The sequence below is a fragment of the Hoplias malabaricus genome, chromosome 1 (assembly GCF_029633855.1).
Source record: "Hoplias malabaricus isolate fHopMal1 chromosome 1, fHopMal1.hap1, whole genome shotgun sequence".
NCBI classification, from domain to species: Eukaryota; Metazoa; Chordata; class Actinopteri; order Characiformes; family Erythrinidae; genus Hoplias; species Hoplias malabaricus.
In genome coordinates this window covers 27329173-27351239 of record NC_089800.1, presented here as the reverse complement: position 1 = coordinate 27351239, position 22067 = coordinate 27329173, and the positions used below count along the sequence as shown (strand labels likewise).

General features: G+C 38.7%; 1 protein-coding gene across 1 annotated transcript in view; it reads left to right on the top strand.

Annotated features, from left to right (window-relative positions):
* The window catches only part of rxfp2b (relaxin family peptide receptor 2b), a 56322-nt gene that overhangs the window by 11554 nt on the left and 22701 nt on the right, over positions 1 to 22067 (top strand). Inside the window, exons 2-9 of the mRNA XM_066679709.1 lie at positions 1530 to 1676; positions 2410 to 2487; positions 4034 to 4139; positions 6316 to 6387; positions 11254 to 11325; positions 12356 to 12427; positions 15932 to 16003; positions 16619 to 16693. Coding sequence (XP_066535806.1) covers positions 1530 to 1676; positions 2410 to 2487; positions 4034 to 4139; positions 6316 to 6387; positions 11254 to 11325; positions 12356 to 12427; positions 15932 to 16003; positions 16619 to 16693 — 694 coding nt within the window. The remainder of the gene's footprint in view (positions 1 to 1529; positions 1677 to 2409; positions 2488 to 4033; positions 4140 to 6315; positions 6388 to 11253; positions 11326 to 12355; positions 12428 to 15931; positions 16004 to 16618; positions 16694 to 22067) is intronic.

Below are 22067 nucleotides of genomic sequence, written 5' to 3'. Positions count from 1 at the left end.
CATAGTGTTTTGTTTCCTTGAGAACGCTAGGCTGGGAGTCAGGGAAGAGTTAGCGCACAAGGTTACAGAACACCTGGCAGAACTAATTTACTCCAGAGCAGCCAGCACACCATTGTGTATCGTACTAATTTACTGATCTATGCCAGTACACAAACATGTCTTTTGTTATTTATAACTTAAGAGGCTGGACAACACTGGAGAACTCAGTGACTCAATAAATGCATTCATTATTGACAGGACTTTAACGGGACCTCTAATTAACAGGAATCATGCTTTTCTATCTGCAGCAGTAGAGCTAAAATATTGTGGCAGTGAACACACATGTATACACACAAAAAGAAGTGCACTAGAAGCAGTGAGTACACACACTCCCAAAGTGGTGAAAATCCATCTGGAGATATGATGGGGGTAAGCTGGGGGTAGTGCAACAGAAAGTGTCCTGGAGTTGTGGGTTCAAGCCCCACCTTGGGTCACTGTTGCGAGGAATGTGATGTGTTCTCCTTGTGTCTGCATGGGTTTCCTCTGGGTGCTCTGGTTGCCTCCCAAGTCCAAAAACACACACTGGTAGGTTTATTGGCTGGTCATATTTGTCCAAAGTTGATTGTGTGAGTGTATGATGTCCTGCGATGGACTGACTACCCATCCAGGATGTGTTCCTGCCTTGTGCCCAGTGATTTCTGTAAGGCTCCAGACCTAGCACAACCCTGAATTCAGACAATGAGTAAATTGTTACCTGTAATTGTATTGTTTGATTTCTAAGTAGAATTCCAACAATTTTATTAAAAGCTTTTCACATAAATGAGTTCAAAAGAACATAATGAAGCAATTGGCAGAGGCCTGATTTGAAATGACTTGTTATAGAACAACTTACAAAGTCAGAATTGTTCTGAATTGTTGTGCTGACATGAACCAAACGTCTTTAGAATTATATAAATATAATTCTAAAATAAATTTAGTTTTAAATATAGTTTTGAAAATTAATGAAACGGGATGCTGTAAGGTTAAGTAGAACCGTTGTTTTTTCAGATTAACTTCTATTTTACTTTAGATGACATTTTATTTGGAGTGACACAGTGGTGCTGAAGGTAGTGTCGCTCTCACACAGCTCCGGGGACCTTGGTTCAATCCCTGCCTCAGGTCTCTCTCTGTGAGGTTTGGTGTGTTCTCTCTATGTCTGTATGGGTTTCTTCCAGTAGCTTTTCTTTTCTCCAACAGCCTTCATTAGTAGGTGGATTGGCTGTGTTAAATTGTCCACGGGTGTGCGTGTGTATGTGCGTGTGTATGAGTGAGTCACTGGGTGTGTTTTGCCCTGTCCAGTGTGTGCACCTACCTTTTGCCAGTGATTCAGCTCTGAATCTACTGTGACCCTGAACAGGTCAAAGCAGTTACAGATGCTATTGTATATACAAATGCAGCACTACTGTCTTTGATCCACTTGTAATTCAGCTTGTACCAGCATAACCCAGTTACTAACACAGTATTAATAAAGTATGCAAAGCAACAGATGTATGTATGTGTGTGTTTCTCAGCTGCAGGGCTGAATGGTATGCAGTCAGTATCGGAGGACTGTCCACTTGGACAGTTTCCATGTGGAAATGTAAGCATGTGTCTGCCTCAGGTCCTGCACTGTAATGGTCAGGTGGACTGTCCAAATGGAGCTGACGAGGAGCACTGCGGTCAGTACTTGCACACACACACACACACACCTGTCTTAATCCAAGTAATCCCAAACACATTAATTTATAATGAGATCTGGGTTCTGGGGAGGTCAGTCCATTGTTCTGAAAATCCCTCTTCAAAGAAACACGATTCTCCCACTTTACAAGAAACGGTAGAAACCTTGTCAATATAAAAGGATTTTATTCCAAGTAATTTTGAAGCATTTCTATTAGTTCCCTCATCATGAAATTTCCACACAACTTGAAGGACAGCTGCTGTGTTCAAATGGTTTCCTTATGTCACTAAAGGCTTAATAAAAGGTTCACATTCTTTCAGAACCACATCATTGATTAGTCTGCTTACAGTCTCTCCAAGAAGAAAGCTTTAGGTACTGCTTGTCTGAGCCTAGTTTTGATGTTCTTGAAGGTCTTCAATGAATTTTATTTTTTCTCATTTGTTTCTTTGATTTCCCAAATCCTTATGCAACTGTATTATCTTATCACTGAATAAATATCTCTAGCACATCTTCTAGTGTTCTCTTTGACTTTTTCATTGAAAACAATGAATAAGTTTAAAGCATGTTCTTGTCTAGTAACATTTGAATGCTGATTATAAGTCGGTGTAAGTTGTTGCAGTGGACATTGTATTGGATGGAAATGCTCAGCAGTCATTTGTGTATGTGTGTGTTTTACTGTTTGTGTGGTATGGATTCTCTGGCCCAAATCACTAATCCTCCTTTTGTCCTTGCAGGAGACAATAGCGGTTGGGCCGACTTGTTTGACAGGACGATTAAGAGATCTTTCCCAACAGAGCTATCTGCAGACTGCTGTAAGAACCCACTCATACACTCATGCACTCATCTGTTGTATCTAATTGCAGCAGAGTGAGGGGGGAGCAGAATAAATGTCCTCTGAGATGCTAAGCCAGTGATCTGTTCAGGGCAGTTTAACGTAGCGTGGAGGCGTTAAGCTGTATGCTAATGTTTAATTACATCACTGGATATTGGATAACACTTTCTTTTACAGGCCTCTGAGATCTAGTACTGGTCAATAACTGTTTTGGAGAACACTTTGGAAAATTCAAAAAAGAATTAAATTACACTAGACACTGGATTCAAATTATTTTGTTAATTTGGGGAAAACAAAGTCATTGAAAATCTTCAAACTGAAATCAAGTGAATATGGTGCATAGAAATACTGAGGGTTTAAGCAACTAGGATTAAGTAACATCTTCATTCTCCTTGTTCATGAATAACTCTTTACTCCACACCCCCCTCAATGATGCCACACACCACAAGCCAGATCAGGGCCTAAATTTGAAATTCAAAATAAAATGCCTTTGAAAGGCAGAAAATCTGCAACTGGATCAACTATCAGAGTATATTTAAAATGGACAATAAGCATAAATATTTTATTAGGAAAAAACAAAATTGGTTCAAAATTGTTTTAAATAAAAAGTACATTTGTTCACATTGGTGCTACATTATTGTAGCATAAAAACTTGAGTTTTTACTTATCCAGTTATATTAGTTAAGCACTTATCCAGTTCAGGGTCATGGTAAACTTGAGCTGTCAATTTTATTATTAACAAAACCCTTGGTTCTAGTTTATGTTCATAAATATATTCTAGATTAGTGGGAGAAACACACTCCAAAATACCGTCACAAAGTGATAAGAAAATAAATTATAAAGATATTTTTGTAAATGATAAGGACCCGATTCAACCACAACAAATATTATTGCTTTTGATCATAGTCCAGAGTCAGTATCCTTTCTAGGTGACAGAGAAATGAAAACCATTTATACATCGCATTACAGAGATAGATAGATGTAGTATTAGCTGGTTTGGTTCTCCATTTCAGCCCCAGTTTAGCTGAGAAATCTTAAGCAATTTGAATAGTGTCATTTTAATATTGTTTATTAAAATATGCTTAGAAGGCTTCAAATAAAATTAAATTAGTTCATTTGAACTGTAATAAAAAATAGGAGAATAGTGTCCAATATTGTTTTTGTTACTGAAGGTTGCTGTCACAGTTAAACATTACATCTACAAAATGGTATCTTTTGAAGAGAAGAAAAAACATCCTAAAATTTTAATTAATTTAAGTTAATTTAGATTTAATTCCAGACGTTTTTGAGGCCTTCTGTTGCATCATTACTCCTGAGATTTTGACAAAATATAAAGAAAGAAGAGCAGAGATACATGAATAAAAAAATGCAAACAAAGATAATAGAAAAAAATATATAAACAATAACAAATATATTAAGATTTATTCAACAGCAAAAAAATTGTTGAAAACTATTTGCCTTTTCATACTCACGCTCTTATTCCTTTTCCTACTTCTCCTTTTGTTTTGTTCTCTGTTCTCTCTCAGTTCTGCCGCTGTTTCCAGATGGCTGCCAGTGTACAGCAACGGAGCTGCAGTGTGTGGGGCTGAGTCTGAACTCCATCCCGCTGCTGTCAGCGAACGTTAGCTCTCTGTATGTAGCCTTCACTTTGAGTTAGAGTTTGTTTGTTTATAGAGGGAGGTAGGAGCCTGACTGCCTTCTGTCTCCTCTACCTAACATCTGCTAAGTTGGATGTGAAAGCCTCAGTCAGGAATTACTCAAACTGATGACTAACAGTATAAATCAACACTGCACTAAGAGCACAGAAAAATAGGCTTTGATTTTAATACAATGACAGGCTGCTGGTAAAGGGTGTGTATTTCAAAAACTTAACGTATGTTTCTGCCAATCTGGTCCACAAAAACTAGATACCAGCAGTCACTGACACAGCATTAGGGGTCTTTCCCGGGGATGCTTTGGTTGCCTGAGAAAGCACCTTAATCTCTCTGCTGGGTGAAATGCAGAGGCGTTGTCCAGAATGCCAAAAATTTCATTCTAATGTGTAGAAGGCATGTGCCTAGTTTGTAAGTTAAGTGCTAAATCAAGCACTGTGTACTTTTAGCAGTTGCTGACTTGTTGGTAAAAAATTGCTGGAGGGTATAAAATCCCCCAAGGATCGGGCTGTAGAGCAGTGGAACTGCATTCTCTGAATTGTTGGATATAATAAATGTGTGTGAAATGGAGTGGTGTTTGTAATTATTGGAGCAGGAATGATGTGTAAAAATTTTAATAAAGTAGGCAAAATGACAGGGATGGGAAATGAGTCATGGTCTGAAGTAAAGTCGTGTCTGTTTGCAAAAAAGTATCATTAAACTTAGGGTATGTCCCAAAACTTTTAACTTGCATACATGAAAATAAAGCAGTTTGTAAGCATACACATAACACTGAAGCCTCAGCTACAGAGCTACATGATAAGTATTTTAGCAGAATAAGCTATTACCCAGTGTCTGCGCCATTGAGTAACATGGGATAAACTATGAAAGATCATGTCATATCTGTTAGAGCTGAAAGATTCTGTGTTTTTCTGGTGCTTTGTGTAGTGTTTAATAAAAAAAGGAGTACATTGGGGAGAAGTACATTTCAATAAAACTTTCCACACTGAAACACAATGAAAATGAATGTGATTGAATGCTTGCCATCCGTGCTCATATTTTACATCCAGGTCTAGAGAATCGAAAAGGTTTTACCAGATCTCTTTAAGACAAAATATATTAAAAAGCTTTTGAATCGTTCTTGTGCAGTGGGAGGGAGATGACCTTGTGGGATTCTAAGGGTTAACTACTTTGTTTTAGGAACTGTCAAAAGCCAAGAGTTTTTTAGTAGCCTTCTTTCTGAAAGTGTGCTTCTGTTCTCATCACAAACAGAGCTCTGCTTCTTTGCCTCCATGGCTTTGAGCAAATGACATATCTCCAAATTACTTCTGAAGTCAAGCTGTGAGGAATAGATGCAAAGGAACATAGTGCAGTGTACTGGAGGTGCCCACATATGTCCACGTGAAGGACATCCACCTGGACTGACCTCAGCTTATTTCCTAACTGTGGAGGCTTATTAGTGTGGAAAGTTTTGGTTTTGAAAAACTGGAAAGGCTTGTGTCATTTTCATCATCTGTGAAGGTCTTACTAGAGAACCCTCTGAGGATTTCATGAAAGGAACTGTAGAGAACACTGTTCCACCATTCCACAGCCCAATGTTGAGAGGCTTTCCTCCTTACTTAATTAATGTGTAATGAGGAAAACTCTGGTCTACTCAGAACCAGCCCTTCCCTCGCCCACCCAGAGGAACCTTGAACTAGAAAACTTAAGTGAAGGGACAATCGCCATACCCTGCAGAATCCAGAGGTGGTATGGGGACTGGGCTTGCCCAGCATAATGAGTCTGGTTTGCTCATGGTTTGTCCATGGTGCTGAGAAAATACAGTTTGAATACCACCGTGGCTTATAAGTTGTCAACCAATTCCCCAAAAGTGCAAGAATTGTCCCCATACTTTAAGGCATGTCTGCCCTTCTCTTCCAAGTTGGAGTTTAAAGTTGTCCTTGCCCAGAGAGTTCCAAGTTTTGACCTTCCTTGGAATCAAGGGAGTGTTGGATTTATGGAAGCACCCACAGACCAATAGGACCCTCAATACACATTAAAACAATCTAATTACATAAAAATTACATTTTCCTTCACCTGTTAAACTACAATGTAAGAAGAATAAGCTTTTCTGCATGTCTGTATACTGTCAGGGCAAGAGACAATTTGTGGATTTCTTGCTTTTGTTTTTGACCTAGGTCTCTTAAGAACAACAAGATTCAAGTGTTACCTGCGAATTCCTTCGTGAAGTACTCTGAGCTGCAGAGGTTGTAAGTATGAGGATATTTTGACACTAGCTTAATTGCAGATTTGAATTACACTTAAGTAATGGAGATAAGTCATTTTATGGTAATGCTCCATTACGTTATCTTACCGAGAGCCTCTGCGACCCCTGAATATGTAACTATGTGCTGTGAAGTGGATTCACTCTTTCAAATGCAAATGTGACTATCTATTTTAGATCTTATTACATATCGGATATCAGTTATTAACTTGTTTTGAAGCTTGATGCCCCGCTGCTTTTTCATGCTATACAAGATGCCCTTTACAGACTTGCTGCTACCTCAGATCAGTGAAAAGCCCCATTACATGCTTGGTTTTAAAATGTCATTATGTTGGCTCGAGGTACTGGAAGTGCCAAAGTGTGACGGAATTGAAAAATTGCTGGATGCTATGCTTGTTAACAACTGTATGGCTTGAAAAAGTTCAGAGTTCAGTGCCAACCCTGGTATGTGTCAATTGCTAAGTAGGTTCCCATTAGCTAAGTGAGGATTTTGATTAGTGAAGTCACAGTGAGGCATCACTCTCTGAGCTTCCTGCCAACCATTCATCAAACTGCTCAAGTGTGAAGTTTCTTTTTTGCCTGGTTGAACACATTCCTCACCAAAAGAAAAAGGCAGCCATGAATACAATTTTACCCATATACTACACAGCACACTGCAGAAATCCTTGGAAAATTCAGTGGATGTCAAAGTTTGGTATCATAAAACAATTGGAATGAAATTATTAAACATATAAACTATTAGCATGCCTTTTTATTTTTACAAATTCAGAAATCAATATCTGGGTGAATTAAACATTTTATAAAGCACTTGTAATTTGAATCACTTATATAGCTGTAGGAAGGATTGACCATTTTGCTTTCTGTTAATGGTGAAATGTACTGGCATAGTTGTTATCTTGTCAGCAGAACCGGTTGCTAATTCTTAATTAGCCCCTCCATCAGTGCTAATAAATTGTATTCCAGCTATCTCTTGATGAAAAGGATAAGCTAATTAGTATACCCTCTTTGGATATGACCAGGGTGGCACTGTGGCAGAGTGGTGACCTTACAGTTGCACAGCTCTGGTGACTGGTGATCCAGGGTTTGATCCTTGCTTTAGGCCACTGTCTGTGTGGCATTTACTGAGTCTCAAGTTCTGGTGATATATGAGGTTTAAGTTATGAAGGACATCCAATGTAAAACCTGTGCCAAATCCACGTTGTGGATCAATTGAGCTGATGTGGTGACGGCTTGGAGTCAGTGTTAGAGGTCAGTATGCATTTCCAGGCCTATCCTCTGTCCTGTTAGAGTAAAATGCTAATGTCTCGCTATCATCCACATTATGGTAGGCCAAGGAGACACCTACATAGGGTGAATAACAGAATGACTGTAGGCTTTGTCTTAGGTGTATTAAACAGAACTGAAGAAACAAAGGGAACATTGGAGTAGAAACTAAATTAACATCCATCTCTAAAATGAAAATCATAGGAGAATAATCCTAACTTAGCATGCAGGGTGATAAAGTGTCAGTGCACTATCTGCACAGTAATCATTCTTCAATGAGACATGATTTCCTTGCTGTGAAAAATCTCTTTTGGATCCAGAGAGATGATAAACTCTTACTGTCTGACTTTAGGTTTTCATATTTTATAGTAAACTTCAAATCAAAATAGACCACTTATCACTTTCTTATAAGCTTGGCGTTGTATTAAGTAAAAATTAAAAATCTTATCTTTATGCCCTATTTGATCAACGTGTAGTGTCTTTTTATTGAGATTTCACTGTTTAAAACAGGCAAATTAAATTACACCTACTAATGTGTTATAATAACCCATGCTGTGAGAAGGAAGGGTCTTTAATTGATATTCACACACCAACCACCACTTCCTCAGACAGACAGACAGACACACACACACACACAAACACATTCATCTAATTAATGGTCAGATTAGCATTTTTGCCTATTCTTTTGTTATGAATGTGTAAGCAAACAAAATGAATAGAGATCTAAACCAGTCCTGTGAAATGTTTGAAATGCCAGCCAGTTTTCCCTTCCAAAATAGCCTCTTTCACTTGAAAATTAATAACATTTAGGATAGTCAGTTTCCCAGGTCAGTTTGAATGTAATTTAAATGATAGAAGGCAGAAGGTCACACCACTGGACCATGTTGTCTGACCACCCAATGACCTACTACAAGCTGCTACTTAAAAAGCCAGATCCAACTTATATTTGAGCAAAATGTTCAGCCCAGTGCTGTGAGTGTGTACTGATTCACCTCTGAGACTACCTGGCTGGGAGTGTGTGTGTGTGTGTGTGTGTGCAGGATGTTGATAAGTTGATGCTCATTAGCGCACTCCCCCTCATACGACCGAATCCCTCTGATCATTGATCCAGTAATCAGTGTTAATTTATGGACATTTCCAGCCCATTATCCTCTCTGGCCTCAATGTCCTTTACATTTAACTGCACTTTAATAGGCTCATCATTCACATTAATAAGTTTGCTCTTATTTATTTAAGAAAATACAAGCTTATAAAGTCGTTTCCTCTAGTTCACCATGACTATAGGTTTTCTGTCTAGGTCCAAGTAGTTGATTTAATAAAATTAATAAAATGAAGAATTAATTGGAATAAACTATATAAAATTTTATGGTCATAAAGTCCAGAACTTTATCAAAGAAACACTTGTAAATTGTTAAGCAAACATACTCAAACAAATGAAACCAAGGAGAAAACTATTCCCAAGGCATCATGTTAATTTCAATCAATGCCTCTTTTATAATATACATATACATGGGACAATCCCTGGGCTAGGAACACCTAGTTTGTATCTAAACTCACTGTCCATTTTATCAGCTTCACTGACCACACAGGAGCACTTTGTATTTCTGTAATTACAGACTGTAGCCCAGCTGTTTCCAAGACCCCCCACAGGGCAGGTATGATTTGTGTCAACTTACTGTCCCCTCGGTTAGTCAGTGAGAGACTGACTTAGTAAATATGTGGAATTTATTCACTCCAGTCATATAATATAAACAGATATGAACATGCTCTCGTAAGTGCAGTGCTATGAAAAATCTTTGGGGGTCTCCTCCAAACCTTAGGGAGAACTTCCTCTTTAAAATTATTATTATTATTATTATTATTATTATTATTATTATTGTTGTTGTTGTTGTTGTTGTTGTTGTTGTTATTTTGTCATATATAATTCCATCAAGAGGGTATATATATCCTGTTGTCCAATATATATATATATATATATATACACCCTCTTGATACCTATATATATATATATACATACAGGGATTGGACAATGAAACTGAAAATCCTGGTTTTAGACCACAATAATTTATTAGTATGGTGTAGGGCCTCCTTTTGTGGCCAATACAGCGTCAATTCGTCTTGGGAATGACATATACAAGTCCTGCACAGTGGTCAGAGGGATTTTAAGCCATTCTTCTTGCAGGATAGTGGCCAGATGCTGGTGGAGGAAAATGTTTCCTGACTCGCTCCTCCAAAACACCCCAAAGTGGCTCAATAATATTTAGATCTGGTGACTGTGCAGGCCATGGGAGATGTTCAACTTCACATTCATGTTCATCAAACCAGTCTTTCACCAGGCTTGCTGTGTGTATTGGTCCATTGTCGACCTGATACACGGCACCGCCTTTAGGATACAATGTTTGAACCATTGGCTGCCCATGGTCTTACTGGTGCAATGTGCAATTAGCAAAGATTGGCCACCAGGCTGGTCCAATTTAGCCATGAAACCTCCCACACTAAAATGACAGGTGTTTCAGTTTCAGTATATTTATATATATATATATAAAACAATGTAGGGCCCTAATATTGACCCTTGGGGGACACCTTTAGTAACCAGATGTTTAGAGTTAGGGTTTATGTTTTATACAGTGAGAAGATTTAGTAATTATGTTGAATGTATTTACTCCAGTCATGTAATATGAGCAGGGTCTTAAACTATGAAAAATATGTCTCTCCCAAACCCCAGGAGGAGTTCCTTGTCCAGAATTTCTATTTTTTTGGAATATATACTTTTAGAACTTATGTTGCTGTTTGGCAAGAAGAATGTGAGGAAAGAGTTTGAACACATTTCAGTTATTGAAGGAAAAATGCTTTTCACAACAATCCTGGTGGAAAAAGACATGGTCCCCTAAACTTATTTTAACCAGATGGACTATCTTCTTGAGATCAAAGACAGTAATCAAATTTGGTTGATTGAGTTGAAATACCAAAATTTCTTCATGCAACAAAACATTTTTAACATTTTAACATTTAAAAAGACGTTGGGTTGACGGTTAAGTAAAATACTCAATGTCTATTTGAGTCCTTGTAGTAATGGGAAAAAAACGTTATCATTATTTTACTGGCGCCGTGCAGTCAGCTGTCAAAAAGTTCAAGAAACTGCACACTGACGGGTGTCGCACCTTGGAAGTTGTGACGTGTATTAAGAGCGACAAAAATATTTTAAATATTAAAATATTGTAGATGTTACAAGATCACCATAATCTTCATAAAATTACATTTTGAAAATGAACGAACTGAAATAAAATACATTTTAATTAAATACTCAGTAATTATTTTCAAAAGCTGAGCCGTGGGTTGCTATACTGCATCTGTGGTCGCACAAGCAGACAAGCTGTTCCCCTGTAACACATTGTTATTATTCTAACGTTTTACATTTATTAGCACTGAAAGCCAACGCGCATCATTCTTCATTTTATGAGTCTAAACAAATCCTACAGGTTGTTAGTGTATGCTCTACACCTTTGTATCATATAGACTACACTGGACCTATAGCTAATGTGTGTTGGTGTATTAGAGTGCTTAGTTATTTTGTATGTTTCTGTTACAGATTTCTCCAGAATAACTGCCTAAGCTCTGTCTCCAACAGGGCATTTATTGGGCTGTCTAAACTGCAGAAGCTGTGAGTAACTTATTTATCTTACTCTTATCTGACAAGTGCCTTCTTGCCATTGAATGCTGATGCTTGGGTGTGCAGATGTGCAGAAAACCTTGATGCAGGTTTCTAGTTGTAAAGTGAGAATCAGAGACTGGTTTCTATCTATTAGAAGAATACAATGTAATGTTCTTAGAGTTTTATTTAAAACTGGGAGCTGTTGTTATTAAAAGCCTGAACAGCTGATTTTCCACACATGGGTGTTTCTCTCATATCACCAAAGGGGTAGAATTGAATCTCAAGGCATTAGATGTTCTTTGTGCTCCAGGATGCAGTGGTTTAAAATTAACACTGAACACTTTTTTAGACCTTTAATTTAACCAGGCAAGTCTTCAAGAACATATTCTAATTTATAGTGGCAGCCTGGAGTTATTGGGTACTCTTATGCCATCTAGCTGAGCTCCATCCAAAAAAAATAATAATAATAGACTATTCTAGACTAGATGAGATCCTACTATTACATGCATAAAAATATCAAAATGTGGCAGGAATTGGGTCATATTTAAGAAAAAAGGAATTTTAAGTCACCACAAACCGTTTTCTATACATACAACACCACAAAAACCAGACAAAACACATTACCACCCAACTACACAACAACAGAAAAAAACCTATAAAAAAGAATATAAAAAAAGAATGTTAATAATATACAGTGACAGTAAGCTTAATAATGCTATGACCCACCAAATGACAAGCTAAAAGAAGCATCCCCTAAACAAAGAGACCAGTCAGTACAAACAGAAAAACAGCAGGAGGTAAGAGAAGAAGAACAAAAGAAAAATAGAGAAAAAGTTGGTGATGGGATGCAGATGAAGAAAGATGGAAAGTAACAAAAAAGGAAAGAGAGATGTGAAAAAGTAAGGTAAGTAAGTTCAAGGAGAGAGAGAGGAGAGAGAGAGAGAGAGAGAGAGAGAGAGAGAGAGAGAGAGAGAGAGATTGTCTGCTTATTAAAGTGGTGTTTGAGACAGTGTGTGTCATGTTTTGGATTCTGTTGCAGATCTCTGAGTCAGAACTGTATCTCAGAATTACAGCCTGGAGTCTTCACTGACCTGCAGCAACTTAACTGGCTGTGAGTAAAGACGTTACATTCAGCTTCAGCCCCTTGGCACCAACACCCACACTGCAGGGTTTACAGTCAGCAGATCAGCTGAGACTGGTGTGTGTGTGTGTGTGTGTGTGTGGAGGGTGTTAGTGTACGTTGTGCATTTTTAAACACTGTGCTCACTCACTGTCCACTCTGTTAGACACGTCTACCTCATTGGTCCACTTTGTACATGTAAACAGACAGTAGCTCATCTGTCGCTGCACAGTGTCTGTTGGTCCTCTAGTCCCTCATCAGTGGACACAGGATGTTTTTGCTTGGTGGGCTATTCTTAGTCCAGCAGTGACACTGAGGGATTAAAAAACTCCAGCAGCACTGCTGTGTATGATCCACCCATACCAGCACAACACACACTAACACACCACCACTGTCACTGCAGCACTGAGAATGATCCACCACCCAAACCACTACCTGCTCTGGGGTGGTCCTGAAGGGGTCCTGACCAAAGCATAGACTACACAGTTTTAAAAGACCTTAAAGGATCAATCTGTAAGGTGTCTCACTAAAAAGAAACTAACAGTGATTATTATCTGTTTATTTTCTCAGGGTTTTTATTGCATTAATTGATTACTTGTCTCTGTCTGGTTGCATATTTAGAGTCTTTAACGATAGTTACTGTCACTGAAAATACTGGGCACCCACTGTATGTAGAATCAAGTGAAGTGTGTCCAAGCGACAAAGTGCCCATTTAATCATTAATGGCTCCAGGAGTTGGAGAAGGGGAATGCTGAAGACTGGAGAACATAGAGAGAGGAGCCCTTGGGGCTTTTTTGCATCAGCCAACTCTTGGCTTTCAATCAAATTTTCCACTGGATGATCACAGTTTAGGGAGGCAGTGATGCTGCAGGTAATGTCACTGCTACACAGCTCCAGGGTCTTGTGATCCTAGGTTCAGTCCCCAGGTTACATCATCATCATGAAACATAATAAAACATGTATTGACTTTGTAAACATTAATTATTAAAGTACACTTTAATTGAAAGCACTGAACTGATAACAGACAGACCCCCACCCCCCAGCCACAACAGACACACCAGACACCCTTCATTACAGCATTTAACAGATGCCCTTAGGTGACACGCATGTTCCCATTGGTCGGCTAATGAAACAGCTCTTCCTGTGTTGAAGTGGAGCCATTACAGTAGGAAAACACTTAACTGTGTAGGTGCACTACTCTGCACATTTAATATTTCCCTGCTCTAACCTGCTCACACCTAATTCAACTATTATTTCATCAACAAGCACCATTCCCAAGGTGGGGTGTATGTAGTAGTGCAGAGAAACTCAAATGTGTTCAATACAGGTGGCCTCTGGAAGAGAGAGATGAAAGAAACAAGAAAACGTAAAAGCAGCCAAAGCAAGCCCCTTACATTTAATGACTTTTACATTAAAATGAACTCCATGTTTCTACATTCACTGTCCATTTAATCAGCTCCACTGACCATAGAGGTGTACTTTGTATTTCTATGATTACAGGCTGCTATTCATCTATTATATATCATACCTTGTTAACTCACTCTTACCCTGTTCCTCAGTGATCAGGACACCCACAGGACCACTACAGAGAAGGTATAATTTTCTGTGCTGGTACGGGTGGTTCCGACGCAGCTGACTTATTGTATTGGTCAGTGGAGCTGATAAAGTGGAAAATTAGTGCAATAACAAGGAGGTCATTTAAAATTTATGGCTATTTAATATATATAAATAATTGATTTTGAATAAAAAAATCTACTTCATGAAACTGCATATTCAACCATGTGTTTGTATAATAAGGGTTTATTTATAACAAGTTATGTTACTGTTTCACTCTAAGAGATGAGGGCAAAAGATAAGGAGGAAAGGAGATCAGATGGTATTACACAATGCATCATTTCTGCAATTAGCCAGATAACTTAAGCCTCAAGTTAAATACGTCTATCGGGAAAGGAGTTGAGGGACATTCCTGTTGGGCTGTCTTCAACACTAGGCTTAAATTATTTAGCTAACTCATAAATCCTGCTTTGTGGAACAGCCCCCAGTAGAAAGGAGTGGGGGAGATAAATACTTTGGGGAGGAAGATGGAGAGAGTGGGAGAGAGTGAAGTGAGCACACATTTCAGTGAACTAGGGATAAAGTGTGTCAGACAGTGTTTATGGGTTAGTTGACATTAATCATGAAGCAATATTCGGGAAATGTGGTCTAAAGGAACACTTGCTATAAGGTATAAATATATTTCTATACATATTTACATTTAGCAAATATTTTATCCAGTGCAACTTACAAAATTGCTTATCCTTGAGTAGTTGGTACAGGCTAGAATCCTAAAGATACCTCAAGCTCACATGCTGCCAAATGCAAAAGCCAGTATGAATACTAAGATACTCAACACTACAATATGCCCCATTTTTTTAAATGTAAGTAAGCATTTGAAGACAGCAAGTGACCCTGCTTTTCCAACCCGAAGGGAAGCTCATTCCACCACCAGTGCAAGGACAGAAAATTATGGATGATTGACTTTCATGAATCTTGAAGGATGGTGGGTCAATCCATGCTGTACTTGCAGCTCAAAGGTCTCTTGGTACAGTTCATATTTTGACCATTGCCATTAAGTGCAGAAAGGCACACCAATTTGGCCTTGTAGGCCAGTGTGAGGGTTTTAAATCAGATTCGGACAGCTACAGGAAGCCAGTGAAGAGAACATTGCAGGGGAGTTATATGGCTAAACTTAGGAAAATGGAATACAATTGATGAACCGCATTCTGGATCAGTTGCAAGGACCTGATTGTACTCATAGGATGACCAGCCAGAAAAGAGATGCCGTAGTCAAATCTTAAAAAAAACTGAACCATCTCCTGGGTGGCAGTAGTAAGAGAACCCATGAGAGGATATAACTTAAAGACAGTGTGTGTAGAGTGAAAAGAAGAGAACCAAGCACTCAGCTTTGTGGGACACCAGTGGAGAACCTACATTGAGAAGATGTGTCCCTCTGCCAACTTACCTGAGGTCAAAAAGAACCAGGAGTGATGACAGTCTGGCTGGTCTTGCAACCTGGAGCTTTTCTCTAACTTTAATGAGAGAAGTATCTGAAAAGTGTGCTGTTTTTAAGCCAGACATTTTTGGATCCGTAGGTTGTTTTAAGTGAGAGAGACAGTTGATTATAGATAGAACATTCAAGGATCTTTAAGAGATGGGTATGTATTTCTAAATGTCAAAGCTGTCAAATGTTGAATTCTTCAATATGGGGACCACTTGGGCAGTTTGAAAGTGAAGAAGCTTTTGTTTGAAGAAGGTTTGTTGAAGCTCAGGAAAATGAAAGTCCAAATAATCGTACCGTACAAATTGGGAAAAGTGAGAAGCTGAAAATGCCTTAATTTTCATTTGAGGCCAATAAAAGCAGAAATGCACTGCTTAGTCAATCAAGTCCCAATGAATGTGCATTTCCCTTTCTTACTTTAAGCTTTCTTTGAAATGTCCTTGTTTTTTCATGCTTAGGATTTTGGATGACAATCCTCTGAAGACCATCACTGTGAACACCTTCACTGGCCTGAAGTCTCTCTTCTTTTTGTATGTATTTCTGATTTTACTCTTTACACTTTGCCTATGCTGGATTTGTTTTTTGAGACTATCACCCTTTTTACTCTTTTGCTTTCAGTAGGAAACTTCATTAAGGTTCAACTAAAGTAAAAAAAAGACTTGAGATTAAGTTTTAACTTGAGAGTAAAATGCTGCACTGGCTGAATAGTATTGTGGGTAATAGCAGCTTATGTGGGCTGCTTTCAAACTAAGCTACCGATTTTACCTCATTCTACATTTACATCTGTTGCTGCAAACCAGTTACTAAACATGGGAAACACTGTATTAGTATAAAGATTTTGCAGTTTTAGTTCTTGTTGTGGCTCACCGTAATAGGCAGGGCCAAGAAGGGACAGAAAGATTGGTGATGCAAACTGTGGTATAATTTAATTCCATCAAATTCACCTAAGCATAAAGAATAAAAATAAATAACACTGCAAAAGATATATACCACTTAATCCCATCTTCTCAGTGACCATGCAACAGGCCGCCTCACATTTATATAGCATGTTATAAGTGGCTTGGAATTATTATCCTTTCAGTCACATTAATTTGTATTTATTTTTTTGCTGTGCCTGCAAAATGACTTTGTCTTTGTGGGTGCAGGTCCATGGTGAACACGTCGCTGGAGGAGCTGCCTTCCTCTAGACTCTGCACTCACATGCCCTCTCTGAACTGGCTGTAAGTGTGAACCTTTCTTTCTATTCTGAGTCAACTTGAACCCAGGATTTAAGGCTGGATTAGTTTTATTTGGGGATGCGAGGGTGGTGTCTAAAATGTAACGAAGGCAGTAAATCAGTCATGTCTGCATCCAGTGCTGACTGCCTGCTGAGACTCAACCACTTGGACATGTATTTATTTATTTACTTGCTTGCTCACTTACTGTGTAGATGTAGCTACCTGACTGCCAAATACATTCCCCTGCCTTATACCCTCCAGGAGGGACCTGCCCCAATTTGAGGAGTTTTGAGTATCTTGAAACTTGATATATGAATGTTTAATTTGCAAGTGATGGGTAGAGGGTCTGTGAGATTGACCACAGGTCAGGTGCAGTATCTTCAGTAATGTAGTGATTGTATCAGGCTGTAGTGTTGAAGAAGGAGCTGAGCCATTAAGCAAAACCCCTAATTTACCAGTCAGTCTATGTCCCCACCCTCAGGTATGAGCTTTGGGTAGTGACTGAAAGAACAAGATCCTAGATACAAGACACTGAAACAAGCTTTCTCTGGTGGGTTGCTGGACTCAGTGTCTGTGATTGATTGAGGAGCTTGGAGTACAGCTGCTGTTCCTTCATGATGAGAGAAGCCAGATGATGTGGTTTGGGTCTCTCATACTGGAGGTATACTAGGCATGTCTAACTGGAAAGAAAACTCTGTGGTAGACCCAGGACTCACTGGGGGGATTGTATTCCCTAGCTGCTTTGGAGTTGCCTGGGATTCTCTAAGAGGAGCTAGAGGAAGCATTAGGGGACAGAGATGCCTAGGCTTCTTTTCTCTCATGGTTGCCCCTGCAATCCTGAATGATGATTGTAATCCATTATACAGCTGTGATGAGTAGATTTTACAGTGTAATACTCATAACTGTGGAATGTTTACAATCTACTTTGCTTTAGGAGTAAATGTAGTTTTTAATGTTGTTACATATTTTTTTTAGTTTTCATGGCATGGTTCTAAGCCAGTTCCATGAGTTCTAAACTCATTGTTAATTACAGGTATAGTGATTTCCCTCTCAAGTTTACTTTAAGAATTTGCAATGTGTTTTCATTGTTATTGAGTGTTTCCTCTGATGAAACATTGATTGTTTAAGTTATGACTCTAATCTCTGAGTCATATGTTAGACAGATATTCTATTATATGGGTGATACATGGCTGATATTTGGACAGGGCATCACAGTGGCGAAACAGGTATTTTTCTCCCACGGCCCAAAAACACACATTGGTAGGTGGATTGGCTACTCAAAAGTGTCCATAGGTGTGAGTGAGTGTGTCACCCTGCCTTGCTCCCAGTGATTCTGGGTAGGCTTCATACCCACCACAACCCTGAATTGGATAAGCTGTTAGTTATCCCTTGTTTCATGCAGACCGGTAAAAAATAAAGTGCTACAGTGTACTGGTACATAAGTCAGGTAGTGAGAGGTACAAGTGCTGTTGTTTATGCCTGGTGTGGTACAGATAGGTTGATCCCATTATAAAAGCCATATCGACCTAATCACATTTTGGACGGCAGTTTATGAACGCTGTAAATTTCTATTTTATCATCATGGATCCTTTGGTTAATCCCAGCTCTCTGGGTTATAATATGTGTCCTGTTCTAATACACATGCTTCAACTCCTGAGCTCTATAAGAGCACCCTTGCTGGTTATGAAATGTGCTTAATTAAACACAGCCATGAGCAGGAGCTGTGCTGAGAGTCAGGGAGATTAGACAGGATAATAGATTCACATCCTTCCTGCTGCAGTCAGGTCTGGACTGCTTTTATAATTTCAAACTCAATTAAATTCTCTCTTCCTCTTTCTCTCCCCTTCACTTCTCACACTCTTCATCCAACTCTCACTTCTCATGCTCTCTCTTCTTCCTATCATGCTGTTTCTTTTTCTTTTCTTCCCATTGCATGCTCTCTCTTCCTCCATCACTCTTTTTTCATTCCCTCACTTTGTAGTAGTTGTGGGTTTGGAAAATGTCACCAAACCTCCGAAATGTTCTAGTTAATGTAATCAACCATTTAAACCAAGTCAGATTTCAGTTATATATTGAAAATGATTATTTTAAGCCCTATGTCTGTTTAATGTAATGCTTTGAGCTAATTTTAGGAAAGGATTTTAAAGAAGAATGATAGATGCTGAGTAAGAATGCTGTATTATATTGACAAAAAATCTAATGTATTTCTTAAGAATAAGTATTCTGTATGAATCCAGTGTTACAGTATACACTATTATGGATGATTGTCATTTCCGTAATACTGAAAATAATAAAAAACACCTAAAATATTATGTAAAATTGATTTAAAAAGTTACCATTTACACCAACATGGTTTATGTTAGTACTGCCACATACCAACCATGATACAAACCAGGGCACTCAACAGAAAGCATCCCCTCTTGGCAGTTGCCAAACCTCACTTGGCAGCCAGTAAACCAAGCAGAACTGAACATATTCAACCCTCATCCTTCGTGACACAGTGAACCACCAGATGCTCATTTCAACATTGTTGGACTTGGACACCAACAAGGTTTTCATTTCACCTTTGTGACCAATTCTACCAGATATCTCTGCCATGCATGGAGACTATATTGTGTTCCATAGGGCTCGATTCTTGGTCCACTTGTTCTTCTATTCCATAGAGTGCCTAGGATCAGAGGTAAGCTCACTTGGCTTCTTTTATCACTGCTATGGCCATTACTCCAAGCTTTATGTCTTCTTTACAACACCCACCTTCAACATCTTTCAGGAGATATCCAGTGGTTTTTATGATATCTATTAATGGATGGTGATGCACCATCTGAAAGTGACTCTCGACAAAAGAGAATTTTTTATCTCCTCTGTCAGGAAGAAAGGGTCATATATAGGAACCTTTTTTCATAATCCTTAGCTCTATAAAGTCCTATTTTCATCAACCACCTGTTTATGGATTGTTAAGTAGGACTGGATCCATTTTAGGTTCAGACTAGTAAAAGTCACAGTCCTGAGCTTAGTTAGAAAAAGTAATTCAAAAACTCCTTAAATAATTTCTCCTCAGATTCCATGACCTTTGACTCATGACACAGAGAAGTGAAATCTTCCATCTTAAATTGAATAAATTAATTCATTCATTGTCTGTAACTGCTTATCCAGTTCAGGGTCATGGTGGGTCCACAGAATCTGTGGGTACACGGAATCAATGGGTGCAATGGGATCACAACCTGGAGTGTGCACCAGTCCTTCACAGGGCAACACACACTCACACATTCACTCACACACTCACGCCTATGGACACATTTGAGTAGGCGATCCACCTACCAATGTGTAGTTTTGAACCACACGGACAAGTGGAGAACACACCAAACTCCTCACAGACAGTCACCCAGAACAGGGCTCCTCTGGGTGCTCTTATTTCCTCCCATGATACAAAAACACACATTGGTATGTGGACTAGCTACTGAGTAGTGATCATAGGTGTGAGTGAACGTGTGAGTGTGTTGTGCTGCGATGGACTGGTGCCCCCTACAGAGTGAGTTCCTGCCTTGCACCCAGTGATTCCTGGTAGGCTCCATACCCACCGCAACCCTGAAAAGCAGTTACAGACAATAAATGAATAATGAATCTTAGATAAAACAGTAGTTCTATGTTGTCTGGGTGACAGCAGCAAGCTGAGTTTCATGGGACCAGAGGTTCCTGGGATGAATTTTAACATTACACTTATACAGCGCTTTTCTAGAACCCCAAGGATGCTTTACAATCAGCAGTCAACCTTCAATCCACACAAACACTGGCCAGAAGCAGCAGCCAAACCTGCGCAGCGTACTCTCAACCAGGGCACTAGGGATTCACCCAGGATAGAGCGCCAATCCTTATCTGGGTATAGACACATTGAGTGACATACAAACAAACATTCAGAATTGACTGGTGCACTGTGACTAAAAGCAGATTTTTCCAGCCCTTTAAAACTCTTGGTACCTGTCAGGTGTTAGTCACTGAAGTGAGTCTGGTGATTACAGGTATTGATAGAGATAATATCTGAGCTATAAGCTGGGGCATAACCATATTTATATTTACTAAATACTCCTGTGTATTTTCCATCGTGATGGTAATGAGCAACCAATGTTTTTCATACTGTCTGCAGTGGTCAGTGTTGTATGGGTTGTCAGTAACAAACCTCAGAATGGGCAGAGAGGTTGAGTTTAGTGGTTTGAGGGTACTGGCAGATACTTGTATGTCTTTAAATTGCATCACCATGGCCTAGGACTGATAGTAAAAGTGGCCTCCAAGCCCTCTCTGCACACTTGATTTATTTCCATAGAGATATCCAAACCTCTGCCTTCACCTAGTGACTAGATCATTTTATATGAAATTTAAAAGTAGGTCTTACATCCAGCAATGTGCCGGGGTACAGTTCTGAAAAACTGCATACGTTTAGTCTTAGCATTTAAAACTAGTATGAGTCTTCTACGCAGTAGTCTGTAGGCCTTACATTATACTATATAGTATATACATATAATTGTACACATTATGTATCTTATATGAATGGAATAAATACATAAATATATAAATAGTTTATTTTAAGAACCATATCAATGCAACATGCTGCTACTGTACATAATTTGATGCCACAGTATTGCAATGTTGCACTGTTGTCTTCATGCATCCATTGTGCATTGTAGCTGTCTGTTCTATGCACATAACAGTAAAACTCTTGAATCTGGAACTTTCTATCACTGCAGCTAAGTGAAGTATTGATTATTCTGTGTTGTGTTAGAAACTTTGCCATAGACCAGAGTGGTTTTCTTTGTAGAATATTACTGTAATCCATTTCTATTCCAAATACTGGTGTTTTTTATGAATATATATATATATATATATATATATATATATATATATATATATATATATATATATATATATATATATATATACTGATTATTTAACCATTTCCTTTCCATCTCCAAAAGATACACAGTGCAGGTTCTGCAATGCTGAGCCCAGAGTAGCAATGATATTCTCTGTGTTACAGGTTAGTTAGGAATCATAGTGACTTTATAGGTGTAATTTTAAGATATAAAAACTACTTAGTGTTGCTTTCAGAAAGTCACAAAGATGGAAGTCAGAAAGATGGAAAGCTCGTCCTGCGCTGTTGTTATTGAGGCTCTGTGGGTAGACAGCGATGATGTCACCACTCATTCCCCCGCGCTGTATGTGACTGGCGTTTACACTCCTCAGCTCTCACAATCACCTCAGTAGGAATAAACACCGATTTTAGCACCATGTATTCAGCTCCTGTGGTTTTTATGATTTCCATTATGTCTTCTTGGTAGGAACAGAGAATTGAACACTTTGGACAGCTGTGGTCAGATGCCGACAT